At 55.1% G+C, this 25,649-nt stretch overlaps 3 protein-coding genes across 5 annotated transcripts; 2 read left to right on the forward strand and 1 right to left on the reverse strand.

The window, feature by feature from the left end:
* Positions 1-5,874: 5,874 nt before the first annotated feature.
* On the forward strand, positions 5,875-13,397 carry NFKBIE (NFKB inhibitor epsilon). The gene is made up of 6 exons (XM_039231259.1): positions 5,875-6,489; positions 8,939-9,041; positions 9,723-9,945; positions 10,995-11,083; positions 11,263-11,502; positions 12,316-13,397. Exons 1-6 carry the CDS (start codon positions 6,116-6,118, stop codon positions 12,379-12,381), a joined length of 1,095 nt encoding a protein of 364 aa, XP_039087190.1. The 5' UTR covers positions 5,875-6,115; the 3' UTR covers positions 12,382-13,397.
* A 638-nt stretch (positions 13,398-14,035) lies between these two features.
* Positions 14,036-17,473, forward strand: SLC35B2 (solute carrier family 35 member B2). 3 transcript variants are annotated; one of them, XM_039231127.1, is made up of 4 exons: positions 14,036-14,153; positions 14,679-14,872; positions 15,063-15,217; positions 15,930-17,473. In XM_039231127.1, exons 1-4 carry the CDS (start codon positions 14,143-14,145, stop codon positions 16,866-16,868), a joined length of 1,299 nt encoding a protein of 432 aa, XP_039087058.1. In that variant the 5' UTR covers positions 14,036-14,142; the 3' UTR covers positions 16,869-17,473. The 3 variants fall into 3 exon arrangements, with proteins under 3 accessions (XP_039087058.1, XP_039087059.1, XP_039087061.1); XM_039231128.1 differs by lacking the exon at positions 14,036-14,153 and having other exon boundaries at positions 15,067-15,217; XM_039231130.1 differs by lacking the exons at positions 14,036-14,153; positions 15,063-15,217 and having other exon boundaries at positions 14,792-14,872.
* Positions 17,474-17,723: 250 nt separating this feature from the next.
* Positions 17,724-23,891, reverse strand: HSP90AB1 (heat shock protein 90 alpha family class B member 1). Its single transcript, XM_039231126.1, has 12 exons — positions 23,783-23,891; positions 22,167-22,313; positions 21,513-21,719; positions 21,252-21,411; positions 20,974-21,107; positions 20,557-20,865; positions 19,814-19,979; positions 19,453-19,643; positions 19,216-19,363; positions 18,824-19,092; positions 18,213-18,546; positions 17,724-18,096 (listed from the first exon to the last, which is right to left on the reverse strand). The coding sequence occupies exons 2-12, from the start codon at positions 22,311-22,313 to the stop codon at positions 17,987-17,989; spliced, it is 2,175 nt and encodes a 724-aa protein (XP_039087057.1). The 5' UTR covers positions 23,783-23,891; the 3' UTR covers positions 17,724-17,986.
* Between the last annotated feature and the right edge of the window lie 1,758 nt (positions 23,892-25,649).

Here is a 25,649-nt window from a genome sequence, read left to right on the forward strand (position 1 = left end):
GGCGTAGAGGGGGTGCGTCGAGCTCAGGGCTTCCCGGGGGGCTGTGGGGGGCCGAGGGCATCCTGCGCGGGCCTTGGGGAGGGGGCGGGAGGGGGCGGGGCCCTCGCTGCTCCCCACCCCCCGCCGGGGGGAGGGGGCCTGGAAAGGGCACCGGGGGGTAGGGGGCTAGGGGCTGGGGATGGGGAGGCGGGCTGGGGGGCCGGGCCGGGGGGGCCGGGGCCGGGGGCGGGTGTCACCTTGAGGCCCTCGCGGCGCCGCTCCGCCTCCCGCCCGCTCCCGCCGCCGCCTTTTGTCTGAGCCGAGCTGGAGCCAGCGCGCCCCCCCTCTTCCTCCCAGCGCAGGAGCCCCGCCCCCGGCCCCCCAAACTCCGCCTTCCCCAAGCCTACCTAATAACCACCCCCCAAAGAGGAGAAGCAACAGGGGCTCCCCGCACCCCTTCCCCACTCCCAGCCCTGCTCACCGCACCGCCCCCCTCCCTCCCCATCCTTGAAGGATCCGTGCAGCAACTCTTCTCTGGCCCTTTTCCGTGGAGGGGGCGCCAGCGCTTCAGCCAACATCCCTCCCCATCCTTGGTTCCCGCAAGTTCCTGGGGCTGAGGGTGGGGAGAGGAAATTGAGCCTTGCAACCCTAGGGAAGATCCTTACTCCCACCTGGGTGGTAACGGGTTAAGGCAGGAGCTAGCCTTCAGAGGCCAGACCCAACTGAACAGAGATGGAATAGGGTAAGGATTGAAGCTAGATATGAGAAAGGCCTAACAGAGGGCAGAGGGGAGGACACTGGAACCAGGCTTCACAGAGCCATTTTCCTCCCCTAGAAGAACAGCCCCGAAGAAGAATGAAGTGTGTACATTGACCTAGGCTGGAGATCAGGAAACCTGGGTTCTAATTTGTAATCCTGGCTCTGCCATTAAGGGGTTGTGTGACCTTGTGTAAGTGCCTTCTGCTCTTTAAGCCTTAGTTTCCTCATCTGTGCATCGAAAAAGTTAACTGGACAGTCTCTAAGGTTTTGACCTTCTTCAGTGGGTGCAGGCAAAATCATAGACCCCAAGCCCAGTGGCGAGTAGCCTACCCTTTCCTGCCATCTACCTATACTGTTCTTCCCTGGACTGCTTATGACAGGCAGAAAGAAAACTGACATCCATTCGTTCCTGGAGGCATCCATTCGATAAGCAGATATTAGATCCCTACTGTGTACCCTGTTCAGAAATGAAACATACGATATTCTACCCTCAAAGAGTACAAAGTCTAATTAGGGAGGGGGACCAATCATACGATAAAATAGTATAAAGGCGGGGGGCTCCTGGGTGGCTCAGCCAGTTGAGCGTCTGACTTTTGATTTCCGCTTAGGTAACGATCCCAGTGTTGTGGGATCAAGTCCCAAATCAGACTCTGTGCGAAGCATGGAGCCTGTTAAGATTTTCTCTCTCTGTGGTACCTGGGTGGCTCAGTTGGTTGAGCATCCAGCTCTCGATTTCTGCTCAGGTCATGATCTCATGGTTGGTGAGTTCGAGCCCCCCATCAGGCTCTGTGCTGACAGTGTGGAGCCTGCTTGGAATTCTCTCTGCTCCTTCCCCCGCTCTCTGTCCCAAAATAAATAAATAAACATTAAAAAAAAAAAGATTCTCTCTTCCTCCCTCTGCCCCTCTCCCCCACTCTCCCACTCTCCCACTTTCTCTAAAATTAAAAAAAAAAAATCTTTAAAAAAATAGTATAGGGGCACCTGGGTGGCTCAGTCGGTTAAGCGTCTGACTCTGAATTTTGGCTCAGGTCATGATCTCCCTGTTTGTCGGTTTGAGCTCCGCATCGGGCTCTGTGCTGACAGCTCAGAGCCTGCTTGGGACTATCTGTCTCTCTCTCTCTCTGCCCCTCCCCCCCCACTCACTCTCTCTCAAAAATAATAAACATCAAAAAAATAGTATAAAGGTTACGCATATTCACTCTGTGTGTGCACAGTCACTGTGGAATCCTACTGCTTGCCATGTGTTACATTAGAGTCTTTGACATATAGTAACTGCTCCCCCACTTACCCACAAGAAACCAAGGTAGAGGGAGAGTAACTGACTTATTCAAGGTCACCTGCTAGTACTCACAGAGCTAATGATAGAATCCAGATCTTTCCCATCCTAAAGGCCATGCAGATGTTTGTGGGTAGGAAGTTAGTTTCAGGCAAAGCTTGGGAGAATCTAGTCTTTGGGAATAGGGGACAAGCACGTACTGACCTGCCCGGATGGTCCTGCCCCTCATCTCAGGCAGATTAGCCACGGCCTCCACCTCCCACATAAACCCCCACTCCTGGTCCTGCCTCCGCTTTCCTACTCTTCTCTTTCCAGGCAAGGTGAAGGTGATCAGCTTCAGAACTACCCAGCCTGCATGTTCCGATGCCAGCCACTAAGTCCCTCCTTCCTGCCCAGAGGAAGGGTGTGGTCCTGAAGAGCCCTCTCCTTCGTTCCCAGGGCAGAAGAGGCATCTCACTTAGTAGCTCACTCCAGCGTCTCCCACCCATGCTTTGTGGGAAGTCCTGCCTCACATCTAACTCCAACCCATCTTCTTGTCTCAGCCCATTCCATTTAGTTCAGTCCTCACTGCAGACAGAGTGCAGAGTTCCTAACCTTGCCCTTTCCTAACCCGGATAGGATCCTCACACTCCCCATGTAGTTGTTACAATCTTCCTCGTGTTCCCCACCCCTACGGCCTTTCTCCACCTCACGGGGTTTTGGAGGAGAGCTAGCCCAACTCCTTTTGGCTAACCCAGAGCTCCCAACATAAAAGACCCCCAACAACCCCCCCCCTCCTTCTCCATTCATACACATTACCCTTCCTTGGAAGCTCAGGGGAAAGAGGGGTGAAGGGAGGGGGCGTGGAAGGAACCAGCTGACCAGCTGGTCACCATGGCAACTGGGCCTGTTTTCTGAAGATGAGCTTGACTGGGGTGGGTGGAGGCTGGGAGTGGGGCACTGCGAAGGGAACCAGAAAGAAACACCAGAGAGAGAAGAGGACTGGAAGGGCTGAGGAAGCAAAGTCAGGGCCCTGAGTACGCTGAGGCCTGAGCCAGCGTCCTCAGGTCATCTTTCCAAATGACACTGCGTGGTCCCTCTCCCCATTCCTGAAGTGTCCCCATAAGGGCTTCCTGTCAAAGTGCGGCTAGGTGCTGGAAGCAGTGGGTGACTCAATGCTGCCCTCGTGTGGCTAGAAAAGAGGCTGCTACACACCTGTTCTGGTTCAGAGAGAGACCCAGGACTGAATTGGTATAGGTTTTTCCTTAAATGCAGCCTCTGTATAAATGAAAGGGGCAGTCACTGCATATTCCTGAGTTCCTGTGTCCTTGCAGAAGGTTCAGATGCTCCAATGCCTTAGACCTTCTTTAAAAAAAAGTTTCAGTGAAAATTTTTTTCAAAGTTTTGGATTAGGGAACAGGAAAACCATGCTTTACCTTTTGACTGTTTGATTTTTGGCAGGTCAACTCACTTCTCTGGGTTTCAGCTTCCCAGATTTAATATGGGGATGTGATTGTGCCAGATTTTGAGCCCAAGTCATCTAGATCTGCAGTTTATGACTATTTTTGCTCCAGCCTTTGAGGAGGAGAGAGGAACATTGTCCAGGGAGGAAGTTGAGAACATCTGAAATCACACTGACCTCAAGGGAAGGAGATGCCTCAATTTCCTTGGGCTTTCCCCTCATGGCGTCTCACTGCCTCCTGCTCAACGCATCCTCTCCACCCTGGTCCTCCACGGAGATGAAGAGCAGTGGGTTATCTCCAACTGTCTGTCCACCCACTCTCTTCTCTCTTTACTCACCGCCCCCACCAAGCACACACCCGAGGTACTTCTCTCCCCCCCCCCCAGCCTTCTTCCTTTCCCATTTCCGGTCAGATGGAACCCTCCCTTCCCCTCACCCCACTGCGTAGTTGACCCCACTCCGTGCCCCCACAGCCCCCTGTTCTCACTCCCGTCTTAGCACAATCACTCTGTATTGTAGTTGTCAGGAGATTTTTGAAGGCTAGGTCCACGAGACAGTTTTGGGTGAGGTGGCATTAGTGGTTGTTGGTTATTACTGTTACTATGATACTCACTTTTGCGTCCAGCCGGAAAACCAATGTCAGGGGCACCTGGGTGACTCAGTCGGTTAAGCATCTGACTCTTGATTTCAGCTCAGGGCATGCTCATACTCTAAACAAACAAACAAACAAACTTTAAAAAAAGAAAGAAAGAAATACCAGTGTCAGGCATATAGGAGAAGCCCCGTACATGTCTGTCAGATGGATGAATAAAACGCTGTTGCATGGAGGAGGGCAGTAAGAAAGCTGGTTATTAGCTGTCTACACTCACTCCAGCGTCCCTCCTCCAATGCTAGAGACAGAAAAGGAAGATGTTCCCTTGGGGATGATCTTCTAAAGTCACTGCTGCCCCTAGGTTTTGGCACTTGGAGTAGAGGATGAATCATGGGGCACCAGTTTGGGGCTCACTCTGTGGGAGGAGTTTGCCTATAGCCTCTCTAGGCCTTTAGACCCAGGGAAATCAGGGACAGGAAGGAGGAAAGATGTGCTGGCACTGGGACTGTGGCTGTGGTGGGGACCTCAGCAGAGCATGGCCCAGCATGTCTGGGGCCTCCCCATCCTGGCCCCACCAGGAGGAACTAAACTTCCCTGACTGCTAGGGGCAACCAAATGTTGTAACCACCCAGACAGGGCCTGTGTTTCATCCCTGTGAAGAATGACCACTCTGCTTTTTTTTTTTTAGACAACGGCCTGCCTGAGAAAGCCTACTTTCTTTTTCCTTTATTTTTTTTAATGTTTATTTATTATTGAGAAACAGAGAAAGACAGAGCATGAGCAGGGGAGGGGCAGAGAGAAGAGGAGACACAGAATCTGAAGCAGGCTCCAGCCTCTGAGCTGTCAGCACAGGGCCCAACGCAGAGCTCGAACTTACAAACTGGGAGATCATAACCTGAGCCCAAGTGGAATGCTTAACCGACTGAGCCACCCAGGCACCCCGAAACCCTACTATCAAAAAAGAACAATAATGAAAAAATCCATCCTGATGCCCAATTCTATGTGATCTGGAAAGTTGACGTAGAAGACCCTCTCTCCAGGACCCAAAGGGAAAACTGCTCCTTTACAGACAGGAGGTATCTTATCCCCTTTCTCTACCCAAATTCCTGGGCACTGATAGATGAGAAAAACAGAGAAACAGAGAAATAGGCAAGAGATAGGAAGCAATGTTTTCTCATCCCATCACCTATGTGCTCTCCGTGCAAGACGCCCAGCCTGTGCAGACGATTAATAAATATTCCTTTAAAAACAAATGGATGAAGGGCACCTGGGTGGCTTAGTCGGTTGAGTGTCTGACTTCGGCTCAGGTCATGATCTCATGGTTTGCGAGTTCAAGTCCCAATTTGGGCTCTGTGCTGGCAGCTCAGAGCCTGGAGCCTGCTTCAGATTCTGCGTCTCCCCCTCTCTCTGCCTCTCCCATGCTCATGCTCTCTCTCTGTCTCTCAATAATAAATAAATGTTAAAATTTTTTCCTAAAAATTAAAAAAATAAAAAACCAAACAAATGAATGAATGAATGGAAAAAATGAATGAAGAAGTGGAAGAAAGGGAGGAAGGAAAGAAAATGCATGGAATGAATGAAAAAAAGAAGGAAGGGGAAAATATGAATGGATGGACGGACGGACAGACGGATGAATGAATGAACGGACAGACGAACGAACCAAACGAACCAACGAATGAATGAATCTGTGAATTAACGCACGAGTGACTCAGGACCGGGTAACCCCTGACTCTGAGCCAACGCAGAGGGCGGGGTAAGGGGGATTCCGGAGGGCGGGGCCTCGGTCCGGAAGCGTCTGCCGGGGGCGGGGCCTGAGGGGCGGGGCGAGAGAGCGCGTCCCACTGGGCAGTCCAGCTGCCCGGAGTAGCCACAGCCTTGGAACCTGCCAGCGCTCCGAGCCTCGCCCGCGCTTCTCGCCGACCCCTCGGGCCCCCGCAGCCCGGGAAGAAGGCCACTCCGGGCCGGGCGCCAGCTCCGCAAGGCAGACCTGCAACCCGGAAAGGCGGCGCGGCGGAGCCCGGAGCCGGATCCTGCTCGGACCTGGCCCCCGCGGGCCGGCACCGCGGGCATGTCGGAGGCGCGCAAGGGGCCGGACGAGACGGATGAGAGCCAGTATGACTCGGGCATCGAGTCTTTGCGTTCTCTGCGCTCCCTGCCCGAGCCCACCCCGACCCCGGCCCCGGCCTCCGGACCCTCGGACGGCGGCGGCCCCCAGCCCTGGACCCATCCTCCGGGAACAGCCAAGGAGCCACTGGAGAAGGAAGACACAGATGGGGAGCGAGCTGACTCCACCTATGGCTCCTCGTCGCTCACTGAGCCCCTGCCCTTGTTGGGAGGCACGGAGACCGCGGACCCATCCCCACGCTCTCAGCTCCCCGCCGCGGGGCCTCTGAGCCCTCAGCAGCTGGAAGCACTCACTTACATCTCAGAGGATGGAGACACGTGAGTCTGGGGTCTAGGCTGAGACAGGGACCCCTTCCAATAGATGCCGGCTCTGGGCCTGACAGGAGCCTCAGCAGGCCGGGAAGCCACCTGCCCTCAAGACACCCGCGCTGGAAGGGGCAGTCCCCACTCTTCCAAACTCCCGACTTCATTCTTAGCCCACCTTTGAGCTCTGGCGGGCCCAGACCAGAGGCCCCAGCATCGTCTCTCTGCACCCCGTTTGGAAGGTGGGCAGAGCTGGCAGGGCCCTTACCAGACACCTGGAACCCGGCTAGCAGCTTGGAAAGCCACCCAGTAACCTACCCCTTGGAGGAGAAAATTCCCCTGCCCAGTCCAGGTTTTTAGGGTGTTTTTTTTTTTCCCTTGCTGGGGGAGAGGGCATCCTTGTTTGCTCAATATCTGGGATTCCCGGCCTCTGACCTCAGAACGCCCTGTCTCAAGGAACAAAAGACGCCAGTTACAGGTTGCCAGGAGGGGTCAGGAAGCTAAGGATGCGGGTGCTGCCAGGGTGCAGAGCTGAGGCTAGCCCCGAGGAAGAGGGGGTGAGCCAGGTTGGAGGGCTCTTGCCCCAGCAGACAGACAGGCGGCTGGCTGCCCAGCTTACTTCCTTCTCTGCTGTGAAAGGGGAAGTGAGGGCTGGAGTCAGCTTTACCGGCATCGTCTACCTCCTGAGCCCTCCAAGTCCCCCTTGCTGTCCTATCTGACCCCTTTACTTTACCCTTCCTGCCCCAGCCTCAGGTGGAGCTTGGTGGGGACTGGGCTGGAAGAGGGGGAGGGCAGGCAGTTGAAGTAAGAAACAGTTTGTGTGGAAGGGTCTGGCCAGTTGAGGATTTGTCCCTTAGGAAGAAGAAACACTGTCAAGAGAGGGGGTGGCTGGGATTTGTGGATGAAGAACAGAGTGGAGGGGCCTGGGGTCCCAGACTGGAGATGCTGGAATGAATGGGGGTGGGGAGGGTAGAGGAGGCAGCAGGTGTCTGTCTTGACCTGCTTTTTGGAGGAGATGGGAGGGTCCGAATCCTGGGTGGCCTTTGACAAAGATAGCCTGTGGACCCAGGGAGTGGGAGAGGAACGATCCCAGGCCTTTTTGTATCCTGCCCAGATCACCAGCCCTCAGGCCCAGAACCGAGAATTTGGGGGCTCCATGTGGAATACCTATGGCTGACCTTTGACCTAGGGACTGGGGACTTATGGCACTGCCATCCTTTGTTAGGCTCTCAGGGGAAGCCTTTACCATCTCTAGTAAAAGACAGGTGTTGTGTCTAGACTGTGGGGGGGGGGGGCGGTGGAGAAGAGGTGTCAGGACTCCCCAGGAGGTCCCTAGAGAAGAGGAGGCACTGTCTTCCCTCAGAGGTGTCTGGCCTGTAGGACTTATGGAAGTGGGGAGAGGAAGTGGGAGGAGGGGAGACAGGGAGAGAGGGAGGTGGCTGCAGGAATGTGACCTAGAGAACAGGCCCTGGCCGAGGGGATTTCCAGAGCGGTTCCTCCCTCCCTCCCTGCCTCCCTCCCTCCGTCACTCTCTCCCGGGCCTCTCCTGATGCCCGCCATGGAGCCTGCCCCCCTCAAGCTTGAGGAGCCCCCTCCCCAGCCCAGACAGGCCTTTACCCAGACAACCCCCCAAGGCAGTTCATGTCCCAAGGCAACTGTCATGGGCCTAGACCCTCCAGCTCTGGCTTTCGTTTTCCCCACCTGATGTGGGGAAACCCCAGGACTGGAACTTCCCCTCCCAACTGCCCCCTCCCACCTTAGCAAGAGGTTAAGGCTCTTCGGGCCCCCAACAAACGCACATTTTCTGCACCGCACAGACCTCCCCTTGGAAGTGTCCTCGGAGTGGAGGGCCTCTGGTGGGGCCCCGCCCCATCTGTGCTGTCTGAAGAGTGACCTTCTTGAACCCCCTGTGAAGAGGCAGCAGGACAGGATGCCTCGCTGTCTCCTGGCTCCTCTTCCAAGAGCATCTGTGTTCTCTCCGTTGGGATGTGTACCACTGAGTTGCCTGGAGTGGGGGTGACCCCGCTCCTGCCCTCTCAGTCCCCCCTATTGGGGTTGGTGGAGGTGGGGAGCTCAGCCCCGGAAACCACCTCTGTGCTACCCCGGCAGCTTTCAGTTTGGCTTTGAGCTGCACCCCAGCCGGCGGGGGCCCTGGGGCCAGAAGGGAGGAGTGGGGTGTGGGCAGGCTGAACAGGAAGGACCTAGTCCCATCAGCACCCTGCCCGCACGCCCACTCAGCCAAGGGCCCCCTGAAGGCCAGAGATGGGAACTTGGAGCTCCCACCCGCCGGATCCTGGCTTCCCTCACCAGCCCTCACTTCCTGGCCCCAACTCTCACTTCCTACACCTACCCTACCGGAGACTTCTTAGAGATTGATGTGTTCTTCCTTCTAACCCCAGACCCTAGCTCACTATGTCTGGCCCGAACCCTGACACTTAAACCCTGTTCCCTCTCCCTCTCCCAGGCTGGTCCACCTGGCGGTGATTCACGAGGCCCCAGCCGTGCTGCTCTGTTGCCTGGCTTTGCTGCCCCAGGAGGTCCTGGACATTCAGAACAACCTGTACCAGGTGGGTGGGCGGAGGGCCTGGGGTACGTCCAGATACCCACATCTGCCCTGGCAGCCATTCCCAGCAGCCACACGTGCGCACTTGGGCTGCGTGCCCGGGAAACCATATCCCAGGCCCTGGGATAGGAGCTGATGCTATTGCACGCAAGTAAGACACGCCTCTGCCCACAAGGTGCTGGCGCCTGGGCTAGGGGACTCCTGTCAACGCCCGACCTCAGAGCAGGGCGACCAGAGTTGTGACCCCAGCTGCTGTGGGATCCGGTGTCTCTGGGGACCATTAATACAGGAGGGGGCGTCTGCGTGGAGCCTTAAAAGAGGAGTAGGCCGGGTTGAGACTGCCTGCCTGGTGCTTCTGCCTTTCCTCCCTCCAGCCCTTCCTTGTCACGTGGCCCCTATGGATAATAGAGGTCTTCCCTGCCCTCAGATGTCCTTTCTTCAGGGGCCGAGGGGACCTACAAGAAGATCGGGGTCCCCTTCCCCCACCCCGCCCCCAGAAATGGGGTGGTGGGCAGTGCCAGAGGGAGGGGTTTGGAAGGTGTTTCTTGGAAGATGGGGCCGTCGCCTTTATGAGCTGCCCTCAATAAAATCAAGGTGCTGGCAGCTGGTAATTCCCGTGTCCACCCTAGCATGTTCTCGGATGTGGGAGCATGCTGCTGCAGCCCGGGACCCTTTGTGCCTACAGACAGCACTTCACCTGGCCGTACATCTGGACCAGCCGGGGGCCGTTCGGGCCCTGGTGCTCAAGGGGGCCAGTCGGGGGCTACAGGACAGACACGGTGACACGGCCCTGCATGTGGCCTGCCAGCGCCAGCACCTGGCCTGTGCCCGCTGCTTGCTGGAGGGGCGGCCAGAGCCAGGCCGAGGACCACCTCACTCCCTGGACCTCCAGCTGCAAAACTGGCAAGGTATGGGCAGCCTCGGGGCCCATGGGATGAGGAAGGGACAAGCGACAGACCCCACTGTCAGGCAAAGGAGGCTCACAGCTTGCCCACCAGTGCACCCCAGTTCTAAGCCTGTAGGTACTCAGTACATCTTTGCTGAATGAATGAATGAATGAATGAATGAATGGATTTGATTTGAATTTACTGAGAGCCTGCTGTGTGCTAAACAGAGAGCTAAACCTTGCCCTCGAGATACTTAGTTTAGCAGAGGTTAGACGAACTCCTTAATTCACGCGACAAAAATGTACTGACGGCCTTCTGGGTGCCAGACATTATTCCAGGAGCTGGACTTACCTGTGTGAACAGAGAATGATCGAGGCAGACACTGAATATAAGAAGTGAGCTCTCTAGTAGGTTACCAAGCCGTAAGCTCTGAGGGAAAAGTAGAGCAGACTGCGAACTAGAATGTGAGGTGTGGGGGTGGGTGTGATTTTTAAAGAGAGTGGCCAGGGAAACCCTCAAGGAGTAGCAGCATTTGAGCAGAGGCTTGAAAGAGGTGAGGGATGTCACTTTGAATCAAGTTCTGTAGGCGGGGGGTGGGGGTGAGGGGGGTGGTGTCCACCCCAGAAAGGGGGTGGCGGCAAGAAGGTTAGGGAAGTACAGGGCAGGAGGTGACCCCTGGGGAGGGGCTGGGGCCTGAGGATCTTGGAGAGCTCTGGAGAAGGTGGCTTTTGGAAGGGGCTTCAAGGCAGGTAGAGTTTGGAGGGGGAGAGGGAAGGGGGAGGGGAACGTATGTTGGGGGAGGGTGTGTGCTTGCGGGGTGTCACTCAGCAACCTAACCCCTGAAGCATGAAAGTTTCAATAACATGACTCTGAAAAGGTGGAAACTTTGAGTTCCTTTCCCCTCAGACTTTTGAGGGGGTTTTTGAGTTTGTGTTCTAACAGTCCTGTGATCAGAGGCACTGAGTGGGCAGTGAGTCCCTTGGGGCCGAGGGGTAGGGAGGTCCCCAAAGAGACGGAGAAAGAGAGTTGGTGGATGCAGATTAGCAGCCCCCGCCCTCACCCCATCCCAGGTCTGGCCTGTCTCCACATCGCCACCCTGCAGAGGAACCGGCCACTCATGGAACTGCTGCTGCAGAATGGAGCGGACATTGACACGCAGGTGAGGGGGCCAATCAGGGCCCGGCCCAGGGCCTGCCCGCCGCCTGATCCAGCCCTGGGTTCCCTGCCTAGCGGGCAGCAGTGGTGGCACTCACCTCTTCCTTATGCAGGGCCCAGGCCCAGCACAATTCTTCTCGATTCTTCTCGCGGGCCCTGGCTGATCTCCTTCTTCCCCTCCAGGAGGGCACCAGTGGAAAAACAGCACTGCACCTGGCTGTGGAGACCCAGGAGCGGGGCCTAGTTCAGTTCCTGCTCCAGGCCGGCGCGCGGGTGGACGCCCGCATGCTCAACGGGTGCACACCCCTGCACCTTGCAGCAGGTCGGGGCCTCAGCAGCATCTCTTCCGCTCTGTGCGAGGCCGGCGCTGACTCCCTGCTGCGCAACGTGGAAGACGAGACTCCCCAGGACCTGGCTGAGGATGTAAGAGGCATAGGCTCGACTCTGCTCTCCAGGACCTTCCACACCTATAGCGGAGACAGGCACCGTAATAGCTGAAAGGGCCAAAGAGTCGGGATCCCAGGGTGTAACCCACGACTCTGCCACTCACCCACTGGGGGACCTAGGGCAAGCCTCTGCCCCTCTGTTTTCTTAGTTGGTCAAGACCAGGGAGCCCAAATTGGACTCTAACAGGAGTCCTGCAGCTGTAGTGGATCTGCGAGGCAGGATTGGTGTCAGACAGGGTGACGGGGCCTGTGAGAGACCAGAGTTAATGCCCAAGGGTCACTCTACTCAGCTCCAGCAGAGAGTTGCAGAGGAGGAACGTGGGCCCGTATTTCCAGGTCTTGGAATTTTTTAAGAAAGATAGAGCCTAGATTTCCTGTACTTTCTTTCCCATTTAAAAGTGTTCAGAGTAAAAATATATTGCACCTGGCTGGCTCAGGCTATAGAGCATGCAACTCTTGATCTCAGGGTCGTGAGTTCAGGCCCCACATTGGGCCTACAGCTTACTTAAAAAAATATTCAAGATGTTTTCTAAGTACCCCTCCCAACCCCCCCCCTCCAAAAAACCAGACACATAGGCTAGATCACCCTTAGGGTGGGAGCTCTGATATTCTGATATCTTAGAGAGTAAGGGCTTGCCTAAGGCCTCAGGGCTCTGCCTAGCCCAGAGGGGCTGCCACGTTGTCATTTGGTGGGGAGGAAACGACCCAATCTATCTCTGCAGCTCCCTTCCTCCACTGCTGCCTTTTCCCCATGGGCCCTGATCTTGCTTCTCTCCATTCTCTTTCTCAGCCCTTTGCTCTTTTGCCCTTTGATGACCTGAAGATCTCCGGGAAGCCACTGCTGTGTGCCGACTGAAGCCAGGGCAGAGTCTGGGGCCCCGGAGACTCCATCTCTTCACATCTGGAAGCCAGAGCCATAGCTGCTGAAGTTTGGGCCCAGACAGTGTGCCCTTCTGGTGTCCTGGGGACTGCTGAGGCCACAGCCTGGGGCCAGTACGACCCTAAGCTGAGAGGAGGGATCACAAGGGAGAGAAGGCCAGTCTGGAAGGAAGACTTTCTCAGGTGGATGGAGATTCTCGAAGACTCCCAACGCCCCAGGTGTTCTGGGCAAAGCCTGTTTGCCTCTAGAAGATGGCAAGGGCTCTTGTTTCTACCCGCGTTGGGTCAGCCCGACGCTGCCAACCCATAGGAAAACATGGACTCTCCTGAGTGAGGAGAGAAAATGAAATCAGCAAGCAGGACCCTAACGGGTCCCACCTCACTGCTGTTGAGGACTCTTAAAAAACACAGTTGTTTAAAGACTTCACACAGAAGGCCCTGAACTGACCCTTTGGGGAAGGGGAAGTTTCAAGAACATGACACTAAAACAGCAGAGACCTTTAAAAAGATCCCCCCCTACAGTTGTTTTGCGCACGTGCATGTCTGCGTGCATCAGGGGTTTTTAGATAGGCCTGCCTTGTGACCTTACAGTAGAGACAGAGAGAAGGAAATTGCTACTTGGGCAGGGTAGGACTTTGCTAGGTAGGGTGTGTGTGTGTGTAGGGGCGGGGGGTTGGCTACCAGCCTCAGGCCTTTCTGTCTGGAAAAACCCTTGCCCTGAATGAGAAGACCCCTGGTGGGAGGCATCACCACTGCCCTGGAGGTGGCCATCTGGAGGAGCCTGGAGAGAAAGGCCAGCCTGTGGAGGGCTATGGCTTCGTATGTTTTTCCTTTCATTCCACACACGTTTGAAGTCCCTGTGAGGTGAAAACGGTCAATATGGATATGGGGGAATAAACCAACACAATCTCTGGCCACTTGGATCTTCTAGTCTAGTGAGGGAGCCAGCCATTAAAGTCACACATCCAAATAAATACGCAATTACAAGCTGCAGTGGCTTCTGTGAAGGCAAAGAAGAGTGGGGAGGAGAACACAAGCTGGTGGAGGGCCACACTTTGGGAGGGTCAGGGGAGGTCTTCCAGGAGCGTCCTCTCAACCTGGACTCGAGGATGAGTCAGGGATTGTGGGGAGAGCGTTCACGGGAAGGCCTCTGGTGAATTAGAGGAACTGAGAGCAGCCCAGTGGGACTCTGTGGAGGGCGGGGAAGTGGGCGAGGTAGATGGGCCGGGCGGGCCATGCAGAGCCTGAAGGTCTTAGGGGAGTTGGGACCGAACTGCAGCCTATCGGAGAAAAGTAGGAGACATCTTATCAGAAAACGGGAAAGGGGGTTCATAAGAGGAAGTGCCTGGGACGCACAACCTCAGTGTCCCCGTCCCAAGATGGCAGGGGGCACCGCTACCTCCCGGGTTGATTGTGTGGGCTAAGGGCGACGACGAAGCGGGGAGCACCGCGTGTACGGCCTGGGGGAGGGGGCGCTCCCTGCCCCGGGCAGCCCAGCTCCCGGATACCAGGCCGCGTCTCCCTCCGGGCCGCGCGGGGGCGCTGTGGCCCGCCGGCGGCCCGGGGCGCTGCGTGGTCGCGGCTGGGGGCGGAGGGGCGGCTGCGGGGAGGGAGGCGGGAAGAGCGCGGCACTTCCGCTAGCCGCTCGCTCGCCGGCCGCTCCCGGAGGCGGCGGAGGGAGCGCGCGGCCCGGGGACTGCATTCCCCGGCCCCCCCTCCGCCCCACGCGGCCCGGACCATGGACGCCAGGTGGGGGGCTAGGGGAGCGGCAGGCCCACGTGACCGAGCCCCCGGACCACGTGACTGCCGCTGCTGGGCACGGAGGGGCCGGGCGGGGTCCCAGCTGCCCGGCGGCAGGCCCGCAGAACGGACCCGGGAGCCGCCGGGGAGAGGGGCGCGGCGTGGACTTGTGCTCCTCGCGAGGGTCCGGGAATGTCAGGGCGGAGGAGTTGGGAACCCCGGCGCTCCGGGATCCTGGAGGGCGGGGCGGGAGGAGGGGGCGCCGCCTGTGGCCCGAGCGGCCGGCCAGCGCTGGAGGGAACAGAGGAAACCTGTGTGGCCAGAGGGGCGGGTCCGCCCCGGAGGAGGGAGGGAGCCCCGCCTGGCCCGCGCCGCCCCCCTCTCCCCCCCGAGAGAGAGAGAGGCTCTTTGTCCGGGCTAGGCTGCAGCTGAGGGGGGCGGGGAGACTCCGGGCCCTTCTCCAGTGTAGTCCCTTCTGGAGGGCCGAGTGGATGAGGAACTGCGCCCTAATCCCAACGTCCGCTGTCCCCGCAGATGGTGGGCAGTGGTGGTGCTGGCTGCGCTCCCCTCCCTGGGGGCAGGTGGGGAGGCCCCCGAAGCGCCTCCAGAGTCATGGACGCAGCTGTGGTTTTTCCGCTTTTTGGTGAATGCTGCTGGCTACGCCAGCTTTATGGTACCTGGCTACCTGCTGGTGCAGTACTTCAAGCGGAAGAACTACCTGGAGACAGGTGTGTGCCGAAAGGGTGGGGAAGCGTGCTAGGTCCCTATTATGACTGTTGGCCGGCAGTCCAAATAGGGATGTGGCCTGGAAAGGGAGGGAGGGATGCCTGCATGTCTGACAGCAGGGCCGCTGGCTGCTCTGGGCAAGAGGAGGTGCTAGGGAGAATATTGGATCTTGACCTTGTGCGCCTTTTTTAGGCAGGGGTCTCTGCTTCCCCCTGGTGAAAACTTGTGTGTTTGGCAATGAGCCCAAGGCCTCCGACGAGGTTCCTCTGGCTTCCCGGACCGAGCCGGCAGAGACCACTCCCACTTGGCAGGCCCTGAAGCTGCTCTTCTGTGCTGCGGGGCTCCAGGTAGGTAGGCAGGTTCTGCCTCTCTGCCTGGGTCAGGGCCCGTGGACAGGTCCGGTGTGGAACCAAAGTTTTCACCCTGCCAGTCCCAGCAGTTTGCTGGCCACTGTGTTATGTGGCCCCCTCTTCCAAGGGGCTCATAGCACCACCGTTTTAGAGGTGGTCGGAACTGCTAGTCTTGTCTTTCCTCCTCTCTCTTGCTCTCCTGTGATGTCTTCAGTGCCATTCCTCCACTTCCCCCTGCAGTGAGGTCTCATGTACTGCCAACCCACTGATCAAAGTCGGGGGAAGCCATTCAGCCCTCCCCCACTGCCGCATGTGAGAGGGAGCTAAAATGCGGAGTTTTTGGCACTTTGGAGCGGGCGCTACTAGTGCTACATGTGCCGAACAGGTGTCCGGTTCGCTTACTCCCTGACGGAGAATAGATAGCAAGATACACGGGATGGAGTCGGCTGTAACCTAGCCCTGTGAGGGGCACACGGGGACCGGGCGCGCCTACAGCGTTTGTTTCACACACACGCTTGATTTCTTCGAGGTGAATCCGTGCTTTGGAGGGGAGAGGGAACTTCTAATCACTGCAGAGGGACTGAAATACACATGCTGTCCTTTAAATCGTTTAGACCTCTTTCTGAGGAAGAGAGAGGTTGAAATCTTTTTGGCCATCTTTCCTCCTCTTATCTTCTCTGTCCTCATCCCCCGTGCCCTGCCCCCCCAGGTGTCTTACCTGACTTGGGGAGTGCTGCAGGAAAGAGTGATGACCCGCAGCTACGGGGCTACTGCCACATCGCCAGGTGAGCGCTTCACAGACTCCCAGTTCCTGGTGCTGATGAACCGAGTGCTGGCCCTGCTGGTGGCCGGCCTCTACTGTGTCCTCTGCAAGCAGCCCCGGCACGGGGCGCCCATGTACCGGTACTCCTTTGCCAGCCTGTCAAACGTGCTCAGCAGCTGGTGTCAGTACGAAGCGCTCAAGTTCGTCAGCTTCCCCACCCAGGTGCTGGCCAAGGCCTCGAAGGTGATCCCGGTCATGCTGATGGGAAAGCTGGTGTCTCGGCGCAGCTACGAGCACTGGGAATACCTTACGGCCGGCCTCATCTCCATCGGGGTCAGCATGTTCCTGCTGTCCAGCGGGCCAGAGCCCCGCAGCTCCCCGGCCACCACCCTGTCCGGCCTCATCCTGCTGGCAGGCTACATTGCCTTTGATAGCTTCACCTCAAACTGGCAGGATGCCCTGTTCGCCTATAAGATGTCTTCGGTGCAGATGATGTTTGGGGTCAACTTCTTCTCCTGCCTCTTTACGGTGGGCTCCCTTCTGGAGCAGGGGGCCCTCCTGGAGGGGACCCGCTTCATGGGGCGACACAGCGAATTTGCCGCGCACGCCCTCCTGCTCTCTGTGTGCTCTGCGTGTGGCCAGCTCTTCATCTTCTACACCATCGGGCAGTTCGGAGCTGCCATCTTCACCATCATCATGACCCTCCGCCAGGCCTTCGCCATCCTCCTCTCCTGCCTCCTGTACGGCCACACGGTCACTGTGGTGGGGGGTATGGGGGTGGCTGTGGTCTTTGCTGCCCTCTTCCTCAGAGTCTACGCCCGAGGCCGACTAAAGCAACGGGGAAAGAAGGCTGTGCCTGTCGAGTCCCCTGTGCAGAAAGTTTGAGCCTGAGGGATGTAGTCACACAAGAACCTCACCATACCAGTTTCCCTCTTCTACTGTAACTTCCGAGGCGGCTGGTTCAAGGTCAGAATGCAGATTCTCAGTATCACAGACCAGCTCTGCCGGTTGGGGTGGAGTCCAGGAGGCAGCCTTCCCCTTTGCCTTAAGTCACCCCTCTGAGCCCCAGGGTAGAGGACCTTCCTCAGTGGTGGAGAGGGTTGCTGGGAGGGCAGAGGTACCTCCTCCTAAGGCCCCTCTCAAGTCCCCTCAGGTCTTGCCCTGGGGCTCTGCCACCAACACACCTGTGCTTGTCCCCTACCTTGAATGGCCCACCCTTGTGGACTCCCTCCCAGAGACCTACAGTTCTTACTCTGGTGAGAAAAGCACAAGTGTTGTAGGCTCCAAGTGCTGCTTTCACAGGAGTCCCTGAAAGATGGGTGCTGTGCTGGGGGAGGGGAGAGCCCCACCCAGCACCACCACCCTCTCTGCTCCTGGATCCCCCGGGCTCTGCTCCCAAGAGCCAAGAGCCGGTTGCAGGTTTTGGTACTTTGGAAATGTAACTTTTTGCTCTTCTAATTTTATTTTATTAAATTAAACTGCTGCAATGGGCTCGTGTCCAGTGTTTTGGTTGACCTAAGTGTGTGGAAGGGGACAGGAGGAGTCCATGCTGGTTAAGCTACCCTTTGGAGTCAATGTTGGGGGAACTTCAGAATTGCTAGATGGTTGGTTACAAGTGACTTGAGTTTTCAAGGTACCAGAGTAACATATAATCTCAGGATGAAAGCAGGTACAACTTGGAATAGGAAAGCAAAGGAAACTTGAAAGGCACCAGATCCACTTTACAAGGGAAAGCATAACTGTATAAAACTGTATCTTCTTTATTTTGCATACTTTAACTTCAGAACAAAATAAACAAACAAAAAACCACAGTACACATCCAAACCCCTTGTCAAGTATGGGAAGGGACAGGCCTTGAGGCCCTCGTATCCTGCCTCAGACACAGACAGGAAGGGAAACACCACTAGACATCAGCAGAGGGAACCAGGTGAACGGAGGCCACTCAGGGCTGCCGGGAAGCCATGGGGACACTATACAGAGGGCACGAGATCTGCAGGTAGACACTAATCTACTTCTTCCATGCGGGATGCATCCTCATCACCCTCCAGGGGGGGAATCTCATCAGGAACAGCAGCACTGGGTTCCTCTGCTGTCACTTCATCTTCATCAATACCTGTGACCAGAAAACAACGCCACATGAACTTTGATCCAGATACCACGAAGTCAAGTCTGTCTCTGGGAGACCAGTTCCAACTCCTAGCCACACTCTGGTAAAGCAAGGACACTCACCCAGGCCTAGCTTGATCATGCGGTAAATTCGGTTAGAGTGGGTCTGGGGATCCTCCAGTGAGAAGCCAGAAGAGAGCAGCGCGGTTTCAAACAGCAGCACCACCAGGTCCTTGACGGCCTTGTCATTCTTGTCTGCCTCCGCCTTCTGACGGAGCGTCTCCACGATGGGGTGGTCCGGATTGATCTCCAGGTGCTTTTTGGCCATCATATAACCCATTGTAGAGTTATCCCGAAGCGCCTGTGCTTTCATGATCCTCTCCATGTTGGCTGTCCAGCCATAGGTGCTGGTCACGATGCAGCAGGGTGAAGACACTAGCCTGTTTGAGATGGTCACCTGGGGATAAACACAAAAACGTATGTTTACATTAAACCTGATTACCACTTCCAAGCTAAAGATGGTATGTCAGATTCTAGTCTCAGAAGAAATGCCTCATCTTTACCAAATTTTTATGGGAATACCAACCTGAAACCTGCCTGGTGAAAGCAGCAACAGAAGGAATCTCTGAACAAATGAGGCTCCCTAATACTACTAACTGTGTTAGCAACACAAGATTGAGAGAAACTGCCCTAGAAACATTTACAAACTACATCCTAGTCCCAGAACTGCTTACCTTCTCAACCTTCTTATCCAGTATTTCTTTCATAAGTTTGCAGAGGTTCTCAAACTTGGCCTTGCTCTCCTCCATTTTCTTTTTCTCCTCTTCGTCCTCAGGTAGCTCCAGGCCCTCCTTGGTAACTGAGACCAGACTCTTCCCGTCAAACTCCTTGAGCTGCTGCACGCAGTACTCATCGATAGGCTCTGTCATATACACTACCTCGAAGCCCCGTTTCCGCACTCGCTCCACAAAAGCCGAGTTGGCAACCTGCTCTTTGCTCTCGCCTGTAGGGTTGAGAGACTCAGGGATCAGAGTGCCACCAACCAGTTCCCAGGTAGTCTTAAATGTCCTCCCTTCTTCCTCATACCCCACCAGGAGGCTCTGATCAGACCCAGGCTCTAACGTACCAGTAATGTAATAGATGGACTTCTGGGTCTCCTTCATGCGAGAGACATACTCTGAAAGAGAAGTCATCTCATCCCCGGACTGGGAGGTGTGATAACGCAGCAGCTCGGAAAGGCGGCGCCGATTAGTGGAGTCCTCATGGATTCCAAGCTTCGAGGGTGGAAAAAAAAGTACCTTACTTGTAAATAATATTGTTACTCTCTAAATGAATAATGAAAGAGAAAACTCTCCTTCTATACCTTCAGGTTTTTAGAGAATGCCTCATAGAATTTCTTATAGTTCTCCTTGTCTTCTGCCAGTTCAGAGAAGAGCTCAAGGCACTTCTTTACAATGTTTTTGCGAATGACCTTCAAAATTTTGCTCTGCTGGAGCATTTCTCGGGAGATGTTCAGGGGCAAGTCCTCAGAGTCAACCACACCACGGATGAAGTCTGCAATCAGGAAGAAAATGGAGTTAAAATAGACAGGGTCCTCTAACTTCAACAGGACCCACTTTCTCACTGAACCCAATCTCAAAAAAAAAACCAAGACCAGACCTCAGTTCTTGGAAAAGCTACAAGACTTTACCCAACTAACTACACTCAGCCAAGAGGACACTCACTGAGATACTCAGGTATCAACTCATCACAGCTGTCCATGATAAACACACGGCGGACATAAAGCTTGATGTTGTTCTTTTTCTTCTTGTTCTCAAAGAGGTCAAAAGGAGCCCGACGGGGGATAAACAGCAATGCCCTGAATTCCAGCTGACCTTCCACAGAGAAGTGCTGAAAAGGAATTCAAAATAAGCCAGTAGTAGATGTCCCTTTAAGTCCCAGCATCACATTACTGAACTGTCTGAAACAAAGATCTCTAAGCACCAATGATAGGACAGATACGACAGAACAGCTTTAAAAAAAATTAAACTAGGGGTACCTGGGTGGCTCAGTTGGTTGAGCATCTGACTTCAGCTCAGGTCATGATCGGATGGCTCACGAGCTCAAGCCCTATGTCAGGGCTTTGTGTGGACAGCTCAGAGCCTGGAGCCTGCTTCTGATTCTGTCTCCCCCCTCTCTGCCCCTCCCTTGGTTATGCGGTCTCTCTGCTTCTCAAAAATAAATATTGAAAAAAAATTTTTTTTAAAGAAAATTAAAACCATAGCTATGTATAATCTCTGGATCCCTGGGGAAACAGTCCCATCAGGAACCTGCCAGAGACAAAGCGAGGTCCTTGAGAAGATGAGTGAAAGGACATGGATCCGTGGCATTCAGTTCCCAACACCCAACAGTTAAGCAAGTTCCATCATCTACCACCAACACCCTTCTGCCTGCTCTTCCTACTGAATCAACGTGCAAGGTTTCTCACCTTGACTGCCAAGTGGTCTTCCCAGTCATTGGTTAGACTCTTGTAGAACTCTCCGTATTCCTCTTGGGTGATGTCATCAGGGTTTCTGGTCCAAATGGGCTTGGTCTTGTTCAGTTCTTCCTGATCAATGTATTTCTCCTTAATCTTCTTTGTTTTCTTTTTCTTGTCCTTCCCACTATCATCCTCCTCATCGGAGCCCACATCTTCAATCTTGGGCTTTTCCTCATCATCTTTATCTTCTTCCTCTTTCTCACCTTTCTCCTCCTCTGCCTCATCATCACTGATCTCTTTCTCTCGTTCCTTCTCCAACTGAAAGTACAAAAGACAGTAGTTCCAGAATTCAGAAACCAAAGCCAGGGACCATACAGTCCTCCAGAGGAGCAGACACACACGTGAGGATTCCCAGCCCATACGCACATAAAGAGTGATGGGGTAGCCTATGAACTGTGAGTGCTTCTTCACCACTTCTTTGACACGTCTCTCCTCTAAGTATTCTGTCTGGTCTTCTTTAAGATGGAGGATCACTTTAGTACCCCGGCCAATGGGCTCACCTAGAAGTTAATCACAAGAGCGTAAGGAAATTAAACAAAATTCAAAACCGTAATCAGCTACTTTACAGGGAACACGCTTAAGATCTCTATTATAGGTTTCCCCAAAATTCTAACTCTGACAACTTAACAAAAAACCCGTCTTACCATGGTCTGCACGCACAGTGAAGGAGCCCCCAGCAGAGGACTCCCAGGCATACTGCTCATCATCATTGTGCTTTGTGATAACAACCACTTTCTCTGCCACCAGATAAGCCGAATAAAAACCAACACCAAATTGTCCAATCATGGAGATGTCTGCACCAGCCTGCCAGAAAGTTTTACAAACACAAGTTTAAAAAACAAAAACAGCAAGCCAAGGAAGAGTCACAAAACGGATGGCCTATGCCTAGCTGAAATACCACATACCTGAAGAGCCTCCATGAACGCTTTAGTGCCCGACTTAGCAATGGTTCCCAAATTATTTATAAGATCGGCTTTGGTCATACCAATGCCTGTGTCCACTAAAGTCAGAGTGCGCTCCTGGGGGTTGGGGATGATGTCAATTTTCAGCTCTTTACCACTGTCCAACTTGGAAGGGTCTGTCAGGCTCTCATAGCGAATCTTGTCCAAGGCCTGAAAATACAAATTTCAACTTTACAATTCTGCTTCCTAAAAACCCAGCTCTTTAGCCGAAAAAACCTTTTTACTCCCAAATAGCCTCAATTCTGATTACCTACCCCCCAACTTGGGGTTTAAGCACCACATACAGTTGGGGTGCTTAAGTATCTTAGTTAAGCATCTGACTCTTGATTTTGGCTCAGATCATGATTTCAGTTTGCAGATTCAAACCCCGTGTAGGGCTCCTCAGATAACAACTTCCCCTCTCTCTGCCCTGCCCCCGGTCACTCAAAAACACAACTTAAAGCACAAAAAGAACCATTTACAGTTACAATAACCCATCTCCCCACAGCAACTTTTTTAGAACAGCAGCCCCTCAAAATACCAAACCACCCTTTCTTTCTCTCTTTCCCGGAGTGCTGAAAAACAAAAACCACAAATGAAGGTGCCCACAGCACTCACATCAGAAGCGTTACTGATCAACTCCCGAAGAAAAATTTCCTTGTTGGAGTAAAAGGTGTTGATAATGAGGGACATGAGCTGGGCAATTTCTGCCTGGAAGGCAAATGTCTCCACCTCCTCCTCTCCATGGTGCACTTCCTCAGGCATCTAAAATAAGAACATTCAGGAATTACAAAAAAACACGATGGCTCCATATTTAACACTCCAGTTCATCTCAAGTCACAATGAAGACTCAGATTTGGTTCAAACTGCTTTAATCCAGGCACTCCACATATTCCTCAAAACCAACAGTGGCTTTTCCTTAAAGATTTCCCTTAGGGGAAATCCAATTCGGAAAGAAAAATAAAAACCTGCTTGCTTCAACACAATACACAAGGTCAAGTTTTTTGGAAAGGTGTTTTGGGAGCCAAAGGGCTCTTAAGTGATCCATGGGACCCAAAAGCTTCAGCCATCACCTGGTAGCTTGTTCGAAATACATATACTGGGTCTCAACCCACGAATAGGAGTAACAATTCCAGATAAACCACACTCACTTTAAGGAGAAAAGCACCTATGTTACCACTACCTTTTTTGTTACAAGACATATTAGCCCAAGATAAACCATTTCATGTAAAATGGCCAGTAATCTGGAATTGGCTCTCCCATTAGGGATCTCCTACATCAAAAACTCACGTGGGATTGTGAGCTTATACCCCCACAGGGTATAAGGTAACCCCTGAGAGACCGGTGGATACCCGCCCAAGAGGCTAAGACAAAGAACCGATCAAGCAAAAGCTCCACCGTGACCCCTCAACACATGTGGCTACAATATAAGACAAAACCAAACACAACTAAGATGGTGGCTGTAGACCGCTGGGCAGACCCTCGTCACCGCCGGACATGCGTTAGCCAGAGCCACGCGAGGAGGGGGCGCCACCGCGCAGCCTCCCTTCGCCCCAGCATCCGGGCACTAGGGCGGGGCGCCGGGCTCCAGAAGCTTCCAGAACAATCTCAGCTCTCTGGGAGGGGCAGGGGAGGAAAGGGCCCGTGAATCTTCCAGAGCCTGCCCCCTCCTCTCCCCTCCCCCTCATTGGGACTGCAGGAAAGCTCTGGAAAAGAGGAAGGACGACAGGCCAGAGCCGGCCGTAAACGTTCCGTGCCGAAGAACCTCACATAAAGGAATAGAAAGCCCTTGAAAAACGCGTCCCACAGAAGGGATGGCAAAGCCAGGCCAGCACCAGGGTGTGCTGAGTCACGTTCAGCGCGCACACCCACCACCCTTGGGGACCCTCCGGCGCCCCGTAGCCGCGTCCGGAAGTGGAGGGGCAAACATGGCAGCGTCCCGGGCCGGCGCGGACACCACGTGCAGCTGCCCACTACCCCAAGCCCACTCCCGACCCACCTCACCCCACGGGCAGTCGCTGCCTGGGGGATACCTCGCACCAAAACACGGATGAGAAAACAAGCCTTAATCTTGAGAGCCCCGTCCCTTCCACACGCCCCCACCCCAAAATTAGAGGAGTTGCCCTGTCCCGCTCCAACACAACAAAATCTAGGCTTGGGAAAGGAAAGGACGGACGAAAGCAACACGAATGGGCAAGCCAAACAGAACCCCCTGAGAAACACTACGACCTTACCTTCAAGGAGAAGAGCTGTAAGCACTACAGACCACGGTGAGCAAGGACTAAGTCCGGCTCGAAAACCGCAACAAGGCTGCGCGGGGGTGACTCAAGAGAGCGGCTGTTCGCCCCCAATGGCCCTATATACGGCGAAGCACAGACCAGCTGCCCGTCCCAGAATCCCTCCGCCTTAAAGGAGGATGCCGGTCAGCCCGGCACCTGCCGCTGCCCGCCCACCTTGACGTCATGGTCCAAAATAGGGGAGGGGGCGGAGAAGGGCGGAAGCAAAGGGTATCAGTCTCCGCCCTGAGAGCACGGGCAAGTACTCCTTTTCGTGGCCCCATCTCCGCACTCGCAGGGCTCGACCACCGTGCAAGAACTAGCGATTGAGAATGCTTACATGACATAAGCGGGGGAACTAGTGGCGAGGGTCCCACTAACCTCCCTATACACTTCTAAGGCAGCCGCCTCCCACACATAAGCGTCCAGGCCGAGAGGAACCCCTAGAAAGGTGAAGGGGTGGATAGAAGCGGCCGACCACTGCGACCGCGACTCCCAGGGTCGACTTCCTCGCTAGAATCTGCCCTACATACGCCTACAGCCCAACAAGGGAAAAGGGTTTTCCTTAGGGACAGTGCAGAATTTGAGGTCTAACTTCACGCAGCCCGGGGATCCCGAACCTCCCGCAGGCAGGAGGAAGAGCCAACGCTTTACAGCGGGGCGTCGCTCCTGCTAGGGTGGGGGAGGGCGCCGGCCCGGGCTAGGAGGGGGACTCTTTGCCTGAGCCCAGCGGAAGGAGCAACGACGGCGGTACTGCGATTACTTCCAGCAGTTTCCAGACCCGCCTTGGCGGTACCGCCCCCGCCCCGCCCCCTTCCTCCAGGCTCCGCCCAGCTCTCTGCGGCCTGGTCCTGTCTCTGCAGCTGCTTACGTTATCCGTTGGGACTCGGCCGGGGTCCCCGAGGAGTAGGGGGTGGGCTGCCCCAATCCTATTTACCATCTGAAGCCGCTGGCAGGACCCTGTTATCCACCTGCCAGGCGCAGCTAGCTCGGCACTCCCTCGGGAGTGGGATGCAGCAAAAAGGGAATGATTGACACCCCCCCATTCCCTCCCCCATCAGTCACGCAGCACAGGGCTGTTGGGGCGGCTGTGCAGGCGCCGCCTTCAGCGAGCGGACACTGGGGACGAATTGGGCACCGGGGGGACCCTCCCCAACTCCTGCAGTCGCCCACGTGTGTAGGGCACAGACATGTGCGTCTCCCCGCCGTGAGCATAGCGAGCTGTTTCTCAATCTGGTTTCGTTTTTTGGCCCTCTTCGCTCCGGCAGCTGCCAGGCCGGAGGAGCTGAGGGTCTCCTGGAGGGCGCTTGCAGACGCTGCCCGGAGAGCGGCCCGCTGCAGCGGCTGCCAGAAGTTGTTCCTCTTCAGATGTGGCGCCGGAGCGCCCAAGCCGTTAGTTAGCCTGCCCAGAGAGCTGTGGGACGCCATCGCTCGCTTGGCTCTGCCCCTTTTGTGTGCCCTTCAGATGGGAAGCTGTCCTGGTCTATCCAAGGCCTCATCGAGGAATCTAGGACCCACAGCCCCTCCGGAAGAGGATGGACACTTCCTGCTCTGTGACGTTGTAGATGTCCATCAGCTGCCTTCTCGGCGCACTGTGTCCTCCACTGGAATGCTGGGGTGGGGTTCCTCCCCTACCACCCCCACCTCTCCTTCAGCAGCCCTGGTGCTCCATCATCCTTCCTTTGTATTTTCTTTATTCGCATGTTGAATTCCAAAGAACAAAGAATCCTTGCTTTCCTCATCCTTGCCCCACACTCAGCACCACTCCGATTTCATTTCTCCTTGCTCTTCTACTTCCCTTCCTTATGGTCTGTGAGAAGACTGT

The sequence above is a fragment of the Hyaena hyaena genome, unplaced genomic scaffold, assembly GCF_003009895.1.
Source record: "Hyaena hyaena isolate Hyena2069 unplaced genomic scaffold, ASM300989v1 scaffold_55, whole genome shotgun sequence".
In the NCBI taxonomy this organism is placed as follows: domain Eukaryota; kingdom Metazoa; phylum Chordata; class Mammalia; order Carnivora; family Hyaenidae; genus Hyaena; species Hyaena hyaena.